General features: G+C 39.4%; 2 protein-coding genes and 18 non-coding genes across 22 annotated transcripts; 19 read left to right on the top strand and 1 right to left on the bottom strand.

The window, feature by feature from the left end:
- Positions 1-18: 18 nt before the first annotated feature.
- Positions 19-94, top strand: TRNAN-GUU. The gene has a single exon. It is a non-coding gene; the product is annotated as a tRNA-Asn (tRNA).
- A 97-nt stretch (positions 95-191) lies between these two features.
- Positions 192-265, top strand: TRNAN-GUU. The gene has a single exon. It is a non-coding gene; the product is annotated as a tRNA-Asn (tRNA).
- Positions 266-285: 20 nt separating this feature from the next.
- TRNAN-GUU lies at positions 286-359 on the top strand. The gene has a single exon. It is a non-coding gene; the product is annotated as a tRNA-Asn (tRNA).
- Positions 360-462: 103 nt separating this feature from the next.
- On the top strand, positions 463-536 carry TRNAN-GUU. The gene has a single exon. It is a non-coding gene; the product is annotated as a tRNA-Asn (tRNA).
- Positions 537-800: 264 nt separating this feature from the next.
- TRNAN-GUU lies at positions 801-874 on the top strand. The gene has a single exon. It is a non-coding gene; the product is annotated as a tRNA-Asn (tRNA).
- A 119-nt stretch (positions 875-993) lies between these two features.
- Positions 994-1,066, top strand: TRNAN-GUU. Its single transcript has one exon. It is a non-coding gene; the product is annotated as a tRNA-Asn (tRNA).
- A 103-nt stretch (positions 1,067-1,169) lies between these two features.
- On the top strand, positions 1,170-1,243 carry TRNAN-GUU. The gene has a single exon. It is a non-coding gene; the product is annotated as a tRNA-Asn (tRNA).
- A 391-nt stretch (positions 1,244-1,634) lies between these two features.
- TRNAN-GUU lies at positions 1,635-1,708 on the top strand. The gene has a single exon. It is a non-coding gene; the product is annotated as a tRNA-Asn (tRNA).
- A 95-nt stretch (positions 1,709-1,803) lies between these two features.
- TRNAN-GUU lies at positions 1,804-1,877 on the top strand. Its single transcript has one exon. It is a non-coding gene; the product is annotated as a tRNA-Asn (tRNA).
- Positions 1,878-1,979: 102 nt separating this feature from the next.
- On the top strand, positions 1,980-2,055 carry TRNAN-GUU. The gene has a single exon. It is a non-coding gene; the product is annotated as a tRNA-Asn (tRNA).
- Positions 2,056-2,181: 126 nt separating this feature from the next.
- Positions 2,182-2,255, top strand: TRNAN-GUU. Its single transcript has one exon. It is a non-coding gene; the product is annotated as a tRNA-Asn (tRNA).
- Positions 2,256-2,613: 358 nt separating this feature from the next.
- Positions 2,614-2,687, top strand: TRNAN-GUU. Its single transcript has one exon. It is a non-coding gene; the product is annotated as a tRNA-Asn (tRNA).
- A 279-nt stretch (positions 2,688-2,966) lies between these two features.
- TRNAN-GUU lies at positions 2,967-3,040 on the top strand. Its single transcript has one exon. It is a non-coding gene; the product is annotated as a tRNA-Asn (tRNA).
- Positions 3,041-3,197: 157 nt separating this feature from the next.
- TRNAN-GUU lies at positions 3,198-3,271 on the top strand. The gene has a single exon. It is a non-coding gene; the product is annotated as a tRNA-Asn (tRNA).
- Positions 3,272-3,415: 144 nt separating this feature from the next.
- Positions 3,416-3,490, top strand: TRNAN-GUU. Its single transcript has one exon. It is a non-coding gene; the product is annotated as a tRNA-Asn (tRNA).
- Positions 3,491-3,724: 234 nt separating this feature from the next.
- On the top strand, positions 3,725-3,798 carry TRNAN-GUU. Its single transcript has one exon. It is a non-coding gene; the product is annotated as a tRNA-Asn (tRNA).
- Positions 3,799-4,049: 251 nt separating this feature from the next.
- Positions 4,050-4,123, top strand: TRNAN-GUU. The gene has a single exon. It is a non-coding gene; the product is annotated as a tRNA-Asn (tRNA).
- Positions 4,124-4,403: 280 nt separating this feature from the next.
- On the top strand, positions 4,404-4,479 carry TRNAN-GUU. Its single transcript has one exon. It is a non-coding gene; the product is annotated as a tRNA-Asn (tRNA).
- Positions 4,480-6,733: 2,254 nt separating this feature from the next.
- Positions 6,734-12,381, bottom strand: LOC111490430 (primase homolog protein). Of its 3 annotated transcripts, none has more exons than XM_023139046.1 (14): positions 12,100-12,381; positions 11,925-12,016; positions 11,786-11,841; positions 11,644-11,695; positions 11,457-11,561; positions 10,527-10,607; positions 9,812-9,892; positions 9,616-9,681; positions 9,404-9,520; positions 8,361-8,408; positions 8,051-8,136; positions 7,896-7,956; positions 6,996-7,086; positions 6,734-6,894 (listed from the first exon to the last, which is right to left on the bottom strand). In XM_023139046.1, the coding sequence occupies exons 1-14, from the start codon at positions 12,359-12,361 to the stop codon at positions 6,860-6,862; spliced, it is 1,233 nt and encodes a 410-aa protein (XP_022994814.1). In that variant the 5' UTR covers positions 12,362-12,381; the 3' UTR covers positions 6,734-6,859. The 3 variants fall into 3 exon arrangements, with proteins under 3 accessions (XP_022994814.1, XP_022994815.1, XP_022994816.1); XM_023139047.1 differs by having other exon boundaries at positions 6,735-6,894; positions 11,925-12,011; XM_023139048.1 differs by lacking the exon at positions 11,925-12,016 and having other exon boundaries at positions 6,735-6,894.
- A 636-nt stretch (positions 12,382-13,017) lies between these two features.
- Positions 13,018-14,762, top strand: LOC111490459. The gene has a single exon (XM_023139090.1). It carries the CDS (start codon positions 13,494-13,496, stop codon positions 14,334-14,336), a length of 843 nt encoding a protein of 280 aa, XP_022994858.1. The 5' UTR covers positions 13,018-13,493; the 3' UTR covers positions 14,337-14,762.
- The last annotated feature ends 6 nt before the right edge of the window (positions 14,763-14,768 follow it).

Genomic DNA, 14,768 nt, shown 5'->3' with positions numbered 1-14,768 from the left:
AAATTTTTTACATTGGAGGCTGGAATAGCTCAGTTGGTTAGAGCGTGTGGCTGTTAACCACAAGGTCGAAGGTTATCAACCCCTTCTTCGCTCATTAGAGTTTTATCAAGTAGTTGAAATAGCTTAGTTAGTCGAAGGTCAGAAGTTCAAGCTCATCTCCAAGATCGTTTAGACATTTTTTGATATTGGAGGCTGGAATAGCTCAGTTGGTTAGAGCGTGTGGCTGTTAACCATAAGGTCAAAGGTTCAACCCCTTCTTCTAGCGTACTCATTAGAGTTTTGGAGGCTGGAGTAGCTCAGTTGGTTAAAGCGTGTGGNTGTTAACCACAAGGTAGAAGGTTCAACCCCCTCTTCTAGCGTACTCATTTGAGTTTTTTCAAGTAGCTGAAATAGCTCAACTAGCCGAAAGTCAGAAGTTCAAGCTCTTCTCCTAGATCATTTAGAAATTTTTAGACATTGGAGGCTGGAGTAGCTCAGTTGGTTAGAGCGTGTGGCTGTTAACCACAAGGTCGAAGGTTCAACCCCTTCTTCTAGCGTACTCATTATAGTTTTTTCAAAGAGTTGAAATAGCTCAGTTAGCCGAAGGTCAGAAGTTCAAGCTCTTCTCTTAGATTGTTTAGAAATTTTTTGAAATTGGAGGCTGGAGTAGCTCAGTTGGTTAGAGTGTTAACCACAAGGTCGAAGGTCAACCTCTTCTTACTCATTAGAGTTTTATCAAGTAGCTGAAATAGCTTAGTTAGCCGAAGGTCAGAAGTTCAAGCTCTTCTCCTAGATCGTTTTGAAATAGTTTGACATTGAAGGCTGGAGTAGCTCAGTTGGTTAGAGCGTGTGGCTGTTAAGCACAAGGTCGAAGGTTCAACCCCTTCTTCTAGCGTACTCATTACAGTTTTTTCAAAGAGTTGAAATAGCTCAGTTAGCCGAAGGTCAGAAGTTCAAGCTCTTCTCTTAGATCGTTCTTCTCTTAGATCGTTTAGAAATTTTTTGACATTGGAGGCAGGAGTAGCTCAGTTGGTTAGAGCGTGTGGCTGTTAACCACAAGGTCGAAGGTCAACCTCTTCTTCTTGCGTACTCATTAGAGTTTTATCAAGTAGCTGAAATAGCTTAGTTAGCCGAAGGTCAGAAGTTCAAGCTCTTCTCCTAGGTCGTTTTGAAATAGTTTGACATTGAAGGCTAGAGTAGCTCAGTTGGTTAGAGCGTGTGGCTGTTAACCACAAGGTCGAAGGTTCAACCCCTTCTTCTAGCGTACTCTAGAAGTTTAAGCTCTTCTCTTAGATCGTTTAGAATTTTTTTAGTCGAAGGTTCAACCCCTTCTTCTAGCGTACTCCAGAAGTTCAAGCTCTTCTCTTGGATCGTTTAGAATTTTTTTACATTGGAGGCTGGAATAGCTCAGGTTGTTAGAGCGTGTGGCTGTTAACCACAAGGTCGAACTCTTGGATCGTTTAGAAATTTTTTACATTGGAGGCTGGAATAGCTCNGTTGGTTAGAGCGTGTGGCTGTTAACCACAAAGTCGAAGGTTATCAACCCCTTCTTCGCTCATTAGAGTTTTATCAAGTAGTTGAAATAGCTCAGTTAGTCGAAGGTCAGAAGTTCAAGCTCATCTCCAAGATCGTGTAGACATTTTTTGATATTGGAGGCTGGAATAGCTCAGTTGGTTAGAGCGTGTGGCTGTTAACCACAAGGTCGAAGGTTTAACCCCTTCTTCTAGCGTACTCATTAGAGTTTTTTCAAAGAGTTGAAATAGCTCGAAGGTCAGAAGTTCAAGCTCTTCTCTTAGATCGTTTAGAAATATTTTGACATTGGAGGCTGGAGTAGCTCAGTTGGTTAGAGCNTGTGGCTGTTAACCACAAGGTAGAAGGTTCAACCCCCTCTTCTAGCGTACTCATTTGAGTTTTTTCAAGTAGCTGAAATAGCTCAGTTAGCCGAAGGTCAGAAGTTCAAGCTCTTCTCTTTGATCGTTTAGAATTTTTTTACATTGGAGGCTGGAATAGCTCAGTTGGTTAGAGCGTGGGGCTGTTAACAGCAAGGTCGAAGGTTATCAACCCCTTCTTCTAGCGTGCTCATCAGAGTTTTATCAAGTAGCTGAAACAGCTCAACTAGCCGAAAGTCAGAAGTTCAAGCTCTTCTCCTAGATCAGTTCAAGCTCTTCTCCTAGATCATTTAGAAATTTTTAGACATTGGAGGTTGGAGTAGCTCAGTTGGTTAGAGCGTGTGGCTGTTAACCACAAGGTCGAAGGTTCAACCCCTTCTTCTAGCGTACTCATTAGAGTTTTTTCAAAGAGTTGAAATAGCTCAGTTAGCCGAAGGTCAGAAGTTCAAGCTCTTCTCTTAGATCGTTTAGAAATTTTTTGACATTGGAGGCTGGAGTAGCTCAGTTGGTTAGAGCGTGTGGCTGTTAACCACAAGGTCGAAGGTCAACCTCTTCTTCTTGCGTACTCATTAGAGTTTTATCACATTGGCGGCTGGAGTAGCTCNNNNGTTGGTTAGAGCGTGTGGCTGTTAACCACAAGGTCGAAGGTCAACCTCTTCTTCTTGCGTACTCATTAGAGTTTTAGCTGAAGGTCAGAAGTTCAAGCTCTTCTCCTAGACCGTTTTGAAATAATTTGACATTGAAGGCTGGAGTAGCTCAGTTGGTTAGAGCGTGTGGCTGTTAACCACAAGGTCGAAGGTTCAACCCCCTCTTCTAGCCTACTCATTTGAGTTTTTTCAAGTAGCTGAAATAGCTCAGTTAGTCGAAGGTCAGAAGTTCAAGCTCTTCTCTTAAATCGTTTAGAAATTTTTTGACATTGGAGGCTTGAGTAGCGTAGTTGGTTAGAGTGTGTGGCTGTTAACCACAAGGTCGAAGGTCAACCTCTTCTTCTTGCGTACTCATTAGAGTTTTATCAAGTAGCTCAAATAGCTTAGTTAGCCGAAGGTAAGAAGTTCAAGCTCTTCTCCTAGATCGTTTTGAAATAGTTTGACATTGAAGGCTGGAGTAGCTCAGTTGGTTAGAGCGTGTGGCTGTTCACCACAAGATCGAAGGTTCAACCCCTTCTTCTAGCGTACTCCAGAAGTTCAAGCTCTTCTCCTTAGATCGTTTAGAAATTTTTTGACATTGGAGGCTGGAGTAGCTCAGTTGGTTAAAGCGTGTCGCTGTTAGCCGAAGGTCAGAAGTTCAAGCTCTTCTCTTAGATCGTTTAGAAATTTTTTGACATTGGAGGCTGGAGTAGCTCAGTTGGTTACAGCATGTGGCTGTTAACCACAAGGTCGAAGGTTCAACCCTTTCATCTAGCGTACTCATTAGAGTTTTTTCAAAGAGTTGAAATAGGCTCAGTTAGCCGAAGGTCAAAAGTTCAAGCTCTTCTCTTAGCTCGTTTAGAAATTTTTTGACATTTGAGGCTGGAGTAGCTCAGTTGGTTAGATTTTTTGACATTTGAGGCTGGAGTAGCTCAGTTGGTTACAGCATGTGGCTGTTAACCACAAGGTCGAAGGTTCCAACCCCTTCATCTAGCGCGTACTCATTAGAGTTTTTTCAAAGAGTTGAAATAGGCTCAGTTAGCCGAAGGTCAGAAGTTCAAGGTCTTCTCTTAGATCGTTTATAGACATTGGAGGCTGGAGTAGCTCAGTTGGTTAGAGCGTGTGGCTCTTAACCACAAGATCGAAGGTTAGCTGAAATAGCTCAGTTAGCCGAAGGTCAGAAGTTCAAGCTCTTCTCTTAGATCGTTTAGAAATTTTTTAACATTGGAGGCTGGAGTAGCTCAGTTGGTTAGAGCGTGTGGCTGTTAACCACAAGGTCGAAGGTTCAACCCCCTCTTCTAGAGTACTGATTTGAGTTTTTTCAAGTAGCTGAAATAGCTCAGTTAGTCGAAGGTCAGAAGTCCAAGCTCTTCTCTTAGATCGTTTAGAAATTTTTTACATTGGAGGCTGGAATAGCTTAGTTGGTTAGGGCGTGTGGCTGTTACAACCCCTTCTTCGCTCATTAGAGTTTTATCAAGTAGTTGAAATAGCTTAGTCGAAGGTCAAAAGTTCAAGCTCATCTCCAAGATCGTTTAGACATTTTTTGATATTGGAGGCTGGAATAGCTCAGTTGGTTAGAGCGTGTGGCTGTTAACCACAAGGTCGAAGGTTCAACCCCTTCTTCTAGCGTACTCATTAGAGTTTTTTCAAGTAGCTGAAATAGCTCAGTTAGCCACAAGGTCAGAAGTTAAAGCTCATCTCCTAGATCGTTTAGAAATTTCTTGATGTTGGAGGCTGGAATAGCTCAGCGTGTGGCTGTTAACCACAAGGTCGAAGGTTCAACCCCTTCTTCTAGCGTACTCATTATCAGAGTTTTATCAAGTAGCTGAAATAGCTCAGGTAGCCACAAGGTGAGAAGTTCAAGCTCTTCTACTAGATCTTTTTGACATTGGACTTTTTGACATTGGAGGCTGGAATAGCTTAGTTGGTTAGAGCGTGTAGCTGTTAACCACAAGGTCGAAGGTTCTCAACCCCTTCTTCTAGCGTACTCATTAGAGTTTTATCAAGTAGCTAAAATAGCTTAGTTAGCCGCAAGGTCAGAAGTTCAAGCTCTTCTCCTAGATCGTTTAGAAATTTTTTGACATTGGAGGCTGGAGTAGCTCAGTTGGTTAGAGCATGTGGCGGCATTTAACCACAAGGTCGAAGGGTCAACCCTTTCCTCGTACTCATTAAAGTTTTATCAAGTAGCTGAAATAGCTCAATTAGCCGCAAAGTCAGAAGTTCTAGCTCTTCTCCTAGATCGTTTAGAATTTTTTTAATAGTGGAGGCTGGAATAGCTCGGTTGGTTAGAGAGTGTGGCTTTTAACTAAAAGGTTGAAGTGTCAACCCCTTCTAGCGTATTTATTAGAGTTTTATCAAGTAGCTGAAATAGCTCAGTTAGCCGAGTCAAAAGTTCAAGCTCTTCTCCTAGATCGTTTAGAAATTTTTTGACAGTGGAGGCTGGAATAGCTCAGTTGATTAGGGCATGTGGCCCTTAACCACAACCACAAGGTCGAAGGGTTAACCCCTTAACCACAACCACAAGGTCGAAGGGTTAACCCCTTCTTCTAGCGTACTCATTAGAGTTTTATCAAGTAGCTGAAATAGCTCAGTTAGCCGCAAGGTCAGAAGTTCAAGCTCTTCTCCTAGCTCGTTTAGAAATTTTTTAATAGTGGAGACTGAAATAGCTCAGTTGGTTAGAGCGTGTGGCGGTTAACCACAAGGTCGAAGGTTCAACCCCTTCTTCACCGTACTCATTAGAGTTTTATCAAGTAGTTGAAATAGCTCAGTTAGCTGGGTCAAAAGTTCAAGCTCTTCTCCTAGTTCGTTTAGAAATTTTTTAATATTGAGGCTGGAATAGCTCAGGTTAGAGCGTGTGGTTCTGAACCACAAGGTAGAAGGGAAATTTTTTAATATTGAGGCTGGAATAGCTCAGGTTAGAGCGTGTGGTTCTGAACCACAAGGTAGAAGGTTCAACCCCTTCTTCTAGCGTATAATATTGGGGCTGGAATAGCTCAGGTTAGAGCGTGTGGTTCTTAACCACAAGGTAGAAGGTTCAACCCCTTCTTCTAGCGTACTCATTAGAGTTTATCAAGTAGCTGAAATAGCTCAGTTAGCCACTAAGTCAAAGGCTCAAGCTCTTCTCGTACTCGTTTAGAAAGAAGAATATATATTTATCTATTTTCCAAGCAATAAAATCAAGAGAGAAACATCTTGATAGTGACTAAAATGACTTTAAATGACAATCATTTTGTTTCATACAAAAAGATTCTCTAGGCTAAAGTGCCTACTATGTTTTGAATTACGAGATATGTCTCGTCTTCTCTATGGTAAGTTGGAGAACATGTTGGACTTTATGTTTTAAAGCGTGTATTTAATTTTTAATAATAATTTTGTTATTTTATTTACAATTTAATATTATCTGTTAAAAAAAATTAAAATTAAAACTTATTAGTATAATATTGAATAGTGTCAGACGAACACGACTCTCCAACACCTCCCCTTAATCGAAGCGACCATTTTTGACTTCCTTCGAGGAGGCTTGACTCCTTTTTTCTTTTTGGAGTCCTTTGTTCGATATTCGAGGATTTGCCAATCTATTGGCACGGCTAAGTTTAGGGCATGGCTCTGATACCATGTTAGACAAACACGACTCTCCACAATGGTATGATATTGTCCACTTTGAGCGTAAGCTCTCATGACTTTGCTTTGGAGGGTGTATTCTTAGATTATAAACCCATGACCATTCCCTAAAGGAATGTGAGTACTTTCATCTAACAAATAGTATATAATTGACATAAAATAAAATTTTATTTTATTTACAATTTAATATTATCTATCGTATAAAAAAAAAGAATTAAAAATTATTAGTATAATATTGAATGGTATATGACTCACCTAAAAGGTCAACTATAGAGAGATAAGGAGTGTCTTATCCTTCTAACACTATTTATACAAATCATTTTATAAAAGATTAAACCCGTCAAATTTGATCTCTTTATAAATGTATTCATTGTCAAGATTATTTAACAAAATGATCCTATTCATCTCAATTATATTAAAATTTTATTATTTAAATTTTTAATTTTGTTAAATATATATCTTTAAATATAATTTAAATAAGATATTATATTCTAATATATTAAGTATTCAAATAAATTTTTCCACAAGTCTCAACTTTACTTTATTGAGGAGATTCGATCATTGAAAGATCGAGGGAGTTGATTAAAAACTCATAATAACTTTCTTCATATTTCTTTAATATAAAAACTTTAGTTTTTATTTTAATTCAAAGTAAAATCAAAGTCGATATCAATGTTTCAACTGCACGAAACGTTCATTCCCATGCAATTCATGAACCTAATTGTTACCGATGATTCTCCGTAGTTACGAAGGCTCATGGAAGCTCTCGAGGTCCCCTTCTGCAAAGTTAAAAGAGAGGAAGGTCATCAAAATAACTACCAAAACCCAAATCAAAAACATTTTAAAAATGGAAATTTTCTGGAAATATTCGGATACCCACCTACTTGTATGTGATCTGTATCACAAAGTTGATATGACTTGGCATCTTCAATTGCTTTCTTTAAAGCATCTGCCCCCAACTGCATCAGAATCTGTTTGTAAAAGCACATTCAAATACCGAAAGGATCAAAACAAATATCATCGTCCCAAGAAAGAAGCTTCGAATTAACGATGCGAAACCGCCCTCTTTTTGTCATCCTTGCCGTTTTCCAGATTTTCAACAAAAATAGTAAGAATATAAAACATACATCATAGAATAATGATCTATAATTAGCTTTAGGAGGCTCGACTTCACCTCATTGTTAACTCTCATTTAGTTTATAACCCTTTTGGTTCATATTCTCTTTTATTTGGTCCATGATGCCTATATAAAGGCTTGTCTAGTATTGTTTTGAGGTGTGGAGTTATCGTCATTTTGTATTTGTCTAGAGACAATTTGGAGGAATTTTGTTGAGAGAGTTCGTAGCGTGAGAGTGTGAGAGATACACTCGTAAACACTTTGGTTATAGTGATTGGCTACCACCCGTGGATGTAAGAAAATTTCTTCTCTCCGAACCACGTAAATCTTTGTGTCTATTTGTCTAATTTTTGTTTAGGGTTTAGAGTATGTAGGAGAATTTCTACTCTCCAAACCACATAAATCTTTGTGTCACTTTGTTTAATATATGTTTGTGAGTGTGTGAGTGGGATCGGTCTTGCTTCTGCTTCTGCTTCCGCAACAATTGGGTATCAAAACATTTTGGTTGTGGCATTTGGGTACCAACGAATGGTATCAAAGCATTAAAGGTTGTGATATTACAGCACAACAAGTGGTATCAAAGCATTCAAGGGTGTGACAACACCAACCCCACCTTGTTGAGCTTAAAAAAACTTAAAAGAGTAATTTAGGGAGGAATGTAACCTCATTGGCATCTTTAAAACGGTTGAAGTCATCTTTATAGGGCCAGTCTACCCGCCAACATCTGTTAATTCAAATAACAAAGCCACGTTATTTTGCCTTTATGAAAAACAAATCAAGCCTTAAGATTAACACAAAGTTCACAACTGAGTGGAGACCTATGTTTTCCAAGCCGAAGCGCTAGCTCTTCTGCCAAAGCTTGCCCTGGTTCATCACTATCAGTAGCCAATATAACGCGGGGAACCTTTCAGGTTAATAATTTTGTTAGTACTTCAAACTTTAAAACACGTTTTCAAAACGTAAATTACAAAACGATGAAGCTCTTAACGTAAATTAAAACGCTCCATTTGATAACCATTTGGTCTTTTCTTGTTGTCCACGGCACGTGTTTTCAAAATCTAGGATAAACCAAATGATTATCAAACAAAGCCCGGACCAGACCTGTAAAGGCATTTTTCCATTATATACCTTATCTAACAAGTCTTTGCAGCTCCATAAGTACTGATATGCAGTATCCTGACATAATCCCACCAAAATGTGAAAAGAGAACAAGTTGAAGTAAACTAAACACTTTCCAGATGTTAAAGAACAAATGAATTATGTGATCATCATAGCTCAACCTAATATTATCACAATTTATCTTTGGTTTCTAGTTGAAAAAGGGTGTAGAGCGTTTCTTATGACACTTTAATGACCCTTCTCATAGTAACTTTCCAAATATGAATTATAACACGTCTAGTTTTTTTTGAAATTTTTTAACTTTTTTACGCTAAAGAACCAATTAGAAACCAATTCCAAACTTTCGGGATCTATTAAAAATGAAACTTAAAACACAAACTAAAGATGTCACTTTTGAAACGTATTCAAATTTCGAGAACTAAATGACCAAATAGATACTAAATTTAAATCTTGGGTATCAAAAAGTGATTTCAAGTTTCTTAACGTAATGACTCAAATCCACTGCTAGTAGATATTATTCTTTTTGAGTTTTTCCTTTCGCTTGCCCTCACGATTTTAAAACACATCTGCTAGGGAGAAGTTTTCATACCCTTATAAAAAATATTTAATTCTCCTCCCCAACCAATGTGGGATCTCACAATCCACCCCCTTTGGAGCCCAGCATTCTCACTAGCACTCATTCCCTTCTCCAATCGATGTTGGACCCCCCAATCCTTGCTGGCACACTGTATCGTAATCCACCTCTCTTCAGGGCTCAATCTCCTCACTAACATATCGCCCAATTTATGGCTTTAATACCATTTGTAACAACCCAAGCCCACTGCTAACAAATATTGTCCTCTTGGGGTATTCTCTTCCAAGGTTCCCTTCAAGATTTTAAAATGCGTCTGCTAGGGAGAGGTTTCTACACCCTTATAAAGAATGATTCGTTCCTTTCTCCAACCGAGGTGGGATCTCACCCTTGAAAGAGGGAAATAGTTTAGTGGCATAACTCATAGGAATGATGTAAAAGCTAACAAGATAGGCATAGATGAATTTCTATAACACAAAACCTTTTGAATTGATGCTACTGCATTAGTTGAAACCTTATTTGGGGCACCACCAGGAACACTGATACAATTGAGGAAGCCAGCTTCTTCTACTGAAAGTTTATCCATTTCACCTTCGACCTTAATCGACATACACAACATTATCAAAAATCCATGGAAAAATAGATTCAAATATAAAATACCAACTTACAAAACAAGGTATTGTGAATCCATACAATGATGAGTTCATCTGCATCATTAATATCATCAATCCCATAAAACAATTTTTCTGTGCCCTTCGCCTGAATGTTGATATCAGACATACAGATTAGAAAGCTTAGAAACGCTTAGAATTACAAGCCGAAGAACAGAAAGGAAGATGCTGGACAGTTTCTAAAATAACTATGATTGAAGAAGGATTGATTAATGTACCTGCCAAAATTTCTTGTTTATGGTTCGGTACTTACAGCCAACTAGCTGTCCGTTTTGTCGATAAGTGAATGCAATTGCAGCCTGCAAGTGACCTTTAAACTAGTCACAAGTTGAAGCTACAAGGAAATGAGAGAGACGCGCTTGTGAGATCCCACATCGGTTGGGGAGGACAATAAAGCATTTTTTATAAGGGTGTGGAAACCTCTCCCTAGCAAACGTGTTTTAAAAAACCTTAAGGGAAGCCTGAAAGGGAAAACTTAACGAGGACAGTATATATTAGTGGTGGGCTTGGGCTTTTACAAATGGTATCAGAGCTAGACATCGGACAATGTGCCAACAAGGAGGTTGAGCACCGAAGGGGAGTGGACAAGAGGCAGTGTGCCAACAAGGACGCTGGGTCGAAAAGGAGCGGTTTGGGGGGTCCTACATCAATTGGAGAAGGGAACGAGTGCCAGTGAGGACGTTGGGCCCGAAGGGAGTGGATTGTGAGATCCCACATCGATTGTGGAGGAGAACGAAGCATTCTTTGAATGGGTGTGGAAACCTCTCCCTAGTAGACACGTTTTAAAAACCTTGAAGGAAAGCCTAAAGAGGACAATATCTGCTAGCGGTGAACTTGGGATGTTACACAACTTCTAGTCAGTATTGCATCCACAACGGTACGAGTCTAAAAATTCAATGAAAGGCATACAAACAAAAGCATTCTTTCAGGTACCTGACGACCAGCTGTTTGCATAACAACATTCCTTTTGAGAGTTTCCTGGGATATCATTCTCTTGCTGAAGTAAGTGATTAGCTGAAAAAGAAACATCAAAACACTTGAACCTCAAATTCAAAGATAAATTCAACAGTTTGCATTAAGATCAAAAGTTTTCCTAGTCTTATTCATCGTAACATGTAGGACTACCTAGCAATCAAAATTAAGAGCCAACTTCCTGTTAGAACCAATAACCGTGTTTCTGTCAAAAGATTGCACAAGTTAAATAGCCCAAGCCCACCGCTAGCAAATATTGTCCATTTTGGTCCGCTACATATCCTCGTCAGCCTCACAATTTTAAAACGCGTCTACTAGGGAGAGGTTTCCACACCTTTATAAAGAATGCTTTGTTCCCTTCTCCAACCGATGTGGGGTCTCACAATCCACCTCCTTGGGGCCCATCATCCTCGCTGGCACACCGCCCGCTGTCTGGTTCTAATACCATTTATAACAGCCCAAACCCACAACTAGCAGATATTGTCCTCTTTGAGTTATCCCTTCTGAGCTTCCCCTCATGGTTTTTAAAATGCGTTAGGAAGGGAGAGGTTTTCACACCCTTATAAGCAATGTTTTGTTCTCCTCTCCAACCGATGTGGGATCTCACAATCCACCCCCTTGGGGGCCCAGTGTCCTTACTGGCACACCGCCCAATGTCTGACTCTAATACCATTTGTAACCGCCCAAGCCCACCGCTAGCAGACATTGTCTATTTTAGCCCATTACATATCGCCATCAACCTTACAGTTTTAAAACTCGTCTACTAGAGAGAGGTTTCCACACCCTTATAAGGAATGCTTCGTTCCCCTCTCCAACCAATGTAGGATGTCACAACTAACGTATTAGTCTAAGTGTGTCTTATACATAGAAATGCAATGAAATTCGAAGTACCTCATCACCAAGAGGCTCCAAAATAAGACTCTTCTTCACAGTTCCTCCAAACAACTTTGCAGTTCTGCTGAATTCATTAAACGCCAATCTGCCATCTGCAAATATCTAAACCAAACAATCATTCGGCTAATAAATTCTCATGTGTTAATTGTTAAATAAGAAACGTTAATTATTAATATAACGTTACCCGGCCTGCCCAACCACACTCAGACTGGAAACACCTCCACATTGCAAAATCTCTGTTCCCAATAACAAAATGTAATTCATGAACATTTTTCTGCCAAACAATCCTCATAAAATCAAGGGGGGAAACAGTAATAATCACTTACCCTGTTGGAATTACATGTAGAGATAAGCTCCTCTCCATTAAGCGCCCACCCTTGCACTGTTCAACCATCAAAACAAGAATATGGGTTTGATTTTCATGTATAGAAACCACGAAAGGCATAAACGGGAGGAGCAGATAACCTTGGGACAGAGCAGGCAATAGTATTTTCCAGGAGTACATTGTTCATCACAGACTATTCCGATAAGATCCATTTTCTCCATTAGAACCTTCACTTTAGGGTTGCCCATAACATTAACCCCAAAATCTGTAAACTAAGCAAAAGGGTATTTTAAAAGGGTTGAAACGATGAAGTACCTGGTGGTGCCGATGGCGATGGCGATGGCGACGGCGGAGTAGGAGAAAGAGCGCATGATAATCGGGTTGGGTAGAGTGGAAGAGAAGGGGAAGAGAAGGAGAAATTGTTAAGCGGATGAGAGAAAATGGCAGGGCGATGATTGAAGTTGAAATTGAAAGGGGTTTTCATTGGCATTTGAATCCGACGGATTTGGAGAACAATGGGGAGCAGAATCGAAGCTGCCATATCTGCTTTCTTGGAGTTTTTTTCTTTTTTAAACATAGTTTCAGATATTTTTAAAAGGAGGAATCACTTAAAAAAAAATTGAAGTACAAATAAACTTTTTTTTTTTTTTTTTTTTTTTTTTTTTTTTTTTTTTTTTTTTTTTGAAGCCCGAGTTTGAATGGCTGGAAGAATCTTAATCTGAAGAGCTGGCGTTTCTCCCGTTAAATTCAAACATCAATCCACTATGTTTCAACTAAACTCCTCAAGGTTTCACACCCTTGTAAATAATGTTTTATTCCCCTCTCCAACCAACGTGGATCTATTCGAAGTCCAATTTAAACTCGTTCCGCTCTCCAAGGCTGAAACCCAACTAGGTCTTGCTCGAGTTACAATGCATCTCAAAAGGGTTGGCCTCTTGGCTCATCCGACAATTTGGGGTCTTACCTTAGTTTGCGTTTAATGAGATTTTAGGCACAAGTGTAAGAAGAAGCATACTAAAGAGTATCCAATACATCATTGACGTTAAAGTATTTAATAGATTCTTAAATTTTCATATGTTGTTATATTTAAATGGGTATGAATTTTTGGACAGAGCATTGTTTGTTTTGATCAGTTGTGATAGTCTTATTGATACCTAATGTTGTATTTATTAGTAGTGACAAACTTTTTGTTGCATTAACATTTTTCCAATACTAATACAACCACGTCAAGATCACAACAACGCATGGTTAAAAATATACGATCGTGACACTAAACACCAACGAGAAAGATGTTAGTAGTTTCTGATCAAGTCGATAACTCAAATCTCTATGTTTGTGCTATTCCTACTCGTAAAGTAGGTAAAAGACAAGAAAATGGAGGTTTCCAACCTACTATGGATTCCACCATGATTGAAATCTTCGTAATTATACCAAACCGTTCTTTCGAGAAGACAATTCAAGCTATAAACCTTTACAATGAGATCGGATTTACATGAACCGAACCAATCCAATCCAAAGTAAAAGGAAGGAGCCGCCAAAGCCAATTCATGTCTCTCCTCCATTCCCACCAAAAGTAACTAACAATACAAATTCACAGTAGAGAGAGAAAATCGTGGGTTCAGAAGTTGGGGGTTTCATGGAGATTAATTATAACTGTTTCCTTATTTATTCCTAATTCAAAAACATCCCTGTTCTTCTTTTCCTCTTCAATGGCGGCTCTCACTTTTTTCTCCAATTTTTACTCTGACCCTTCTTCAATCAATCCCCAATTCCCCTATTTCTCCCCCGAAATGTCGCCGGACCTCTTCTTTCTCCCTCCGCCACACCTCGATTACGTCCCTGCGATGCCCGATGACTCTGTTCTTTTCCCGACTGTCGCTCCGTTCTTTGACGATGCTTCTCCGTTTCTTTTCTCCGACGTCTACCCGTATTTCTCTGCTGAAATCTTCCCTTTTGATGAATTTGAGTTTCATTACTCCAAACGCCAGAGGATCGTGCTGGAGCAGAGTTTTTGCTACGGTGGTGTTGGTGGTAATGTGGGTGGCGGCTGCGGCGGCGGTGGCGGAGGTGGCTACTTTCCTTTGGGTTTGTTGGATGGGAGAATGGATAATGCTGAAATGATGAACAATAGCAATTGCTCGAAGACGAAACAGTTGCCGTCGTCGAGTAATGCCTCATCGGTGCAGACGATTGCAGCCCGGGAACGGCGGAGGAGGATTACGGCGAAGACGCAGGAGCTTGGAGAGCTGATTCCGGGCGGTGTCAAGATGAACACTGCTGAAATGCTTAATTCTGCTTTCAAATATGTCAAATTCTTGCAAGCCCAAGTCGCCATTTTACAACTTAAGCAAGAAACAGAGCATGAACTAGAAGAACAAGAAACAGAGGATCTGCAGATTCTTGACTCCGCCATGATTCAAGAGAAATTATACTCAGAAGAACAGTGTTTGGTTCCAAAAGGGTTTGTTCAAAATCTTGCTAATTTCCCGGAGATTCAATCCCATCCGTTCATTTCAAACTCCATCAATCAGATCCTTAAAACAAGCGGCTAGAAAGAAAAGTTGACAGTGATCAAATGCAGAAGTATCTCGTTCATCATTTTGTTTTGTTCTTTGTTGTTGTTATGTAGAATCTAAGGCTTTAGAGTTTTCTTACCCATTTAGTTTAGTTTAATTTAGAGATTAGTTTCGATTAGATGCTAACTTCATGATGATCATTAACTGTTCTTTGTCAAACTTTATCATTTGATTAAATGAAACCCTTTTTCATTTTCTTTCTTGCTTCGTTTGTATAAGCAACTAACTTGCGAAATTTTCTCGACTTCCAAATCATAGGTTTATAAGTAAAGAATACGTCTCTATTAGTATGAGGTGTTTTGGAGAAGCCAAAAGCAAAACCATGAGAGCTTATGCTCAAAGTGGACAATGTCATACTATGGTGAAGCGTCGTAGTTCCTAACATGATATCAGAATCATGCTCTTAAC

The sequence above is a fragment of the Cucurbita maxima genome, unplaced genomic scaffold (genome assembly GCF_002738345.1).
Source record: "Cucurbita maxima cultivar Rimu unplaced genomic scaffold, Cmax_1.0 Cma_Scf00015, whole genome shotgun sequence".
Lineage (NCBI taxonomy): Eukaryota > Viridiplantae > Streptophyta > Magnoliopsida > Cucurbitales > Cucurbitaceae > Cucurbita > Cucurbita maxima.
Note: the sequence above shows the minus strand (reverse complement) of the source record. Positions and strands in the feature narration are given on the sequence as shown.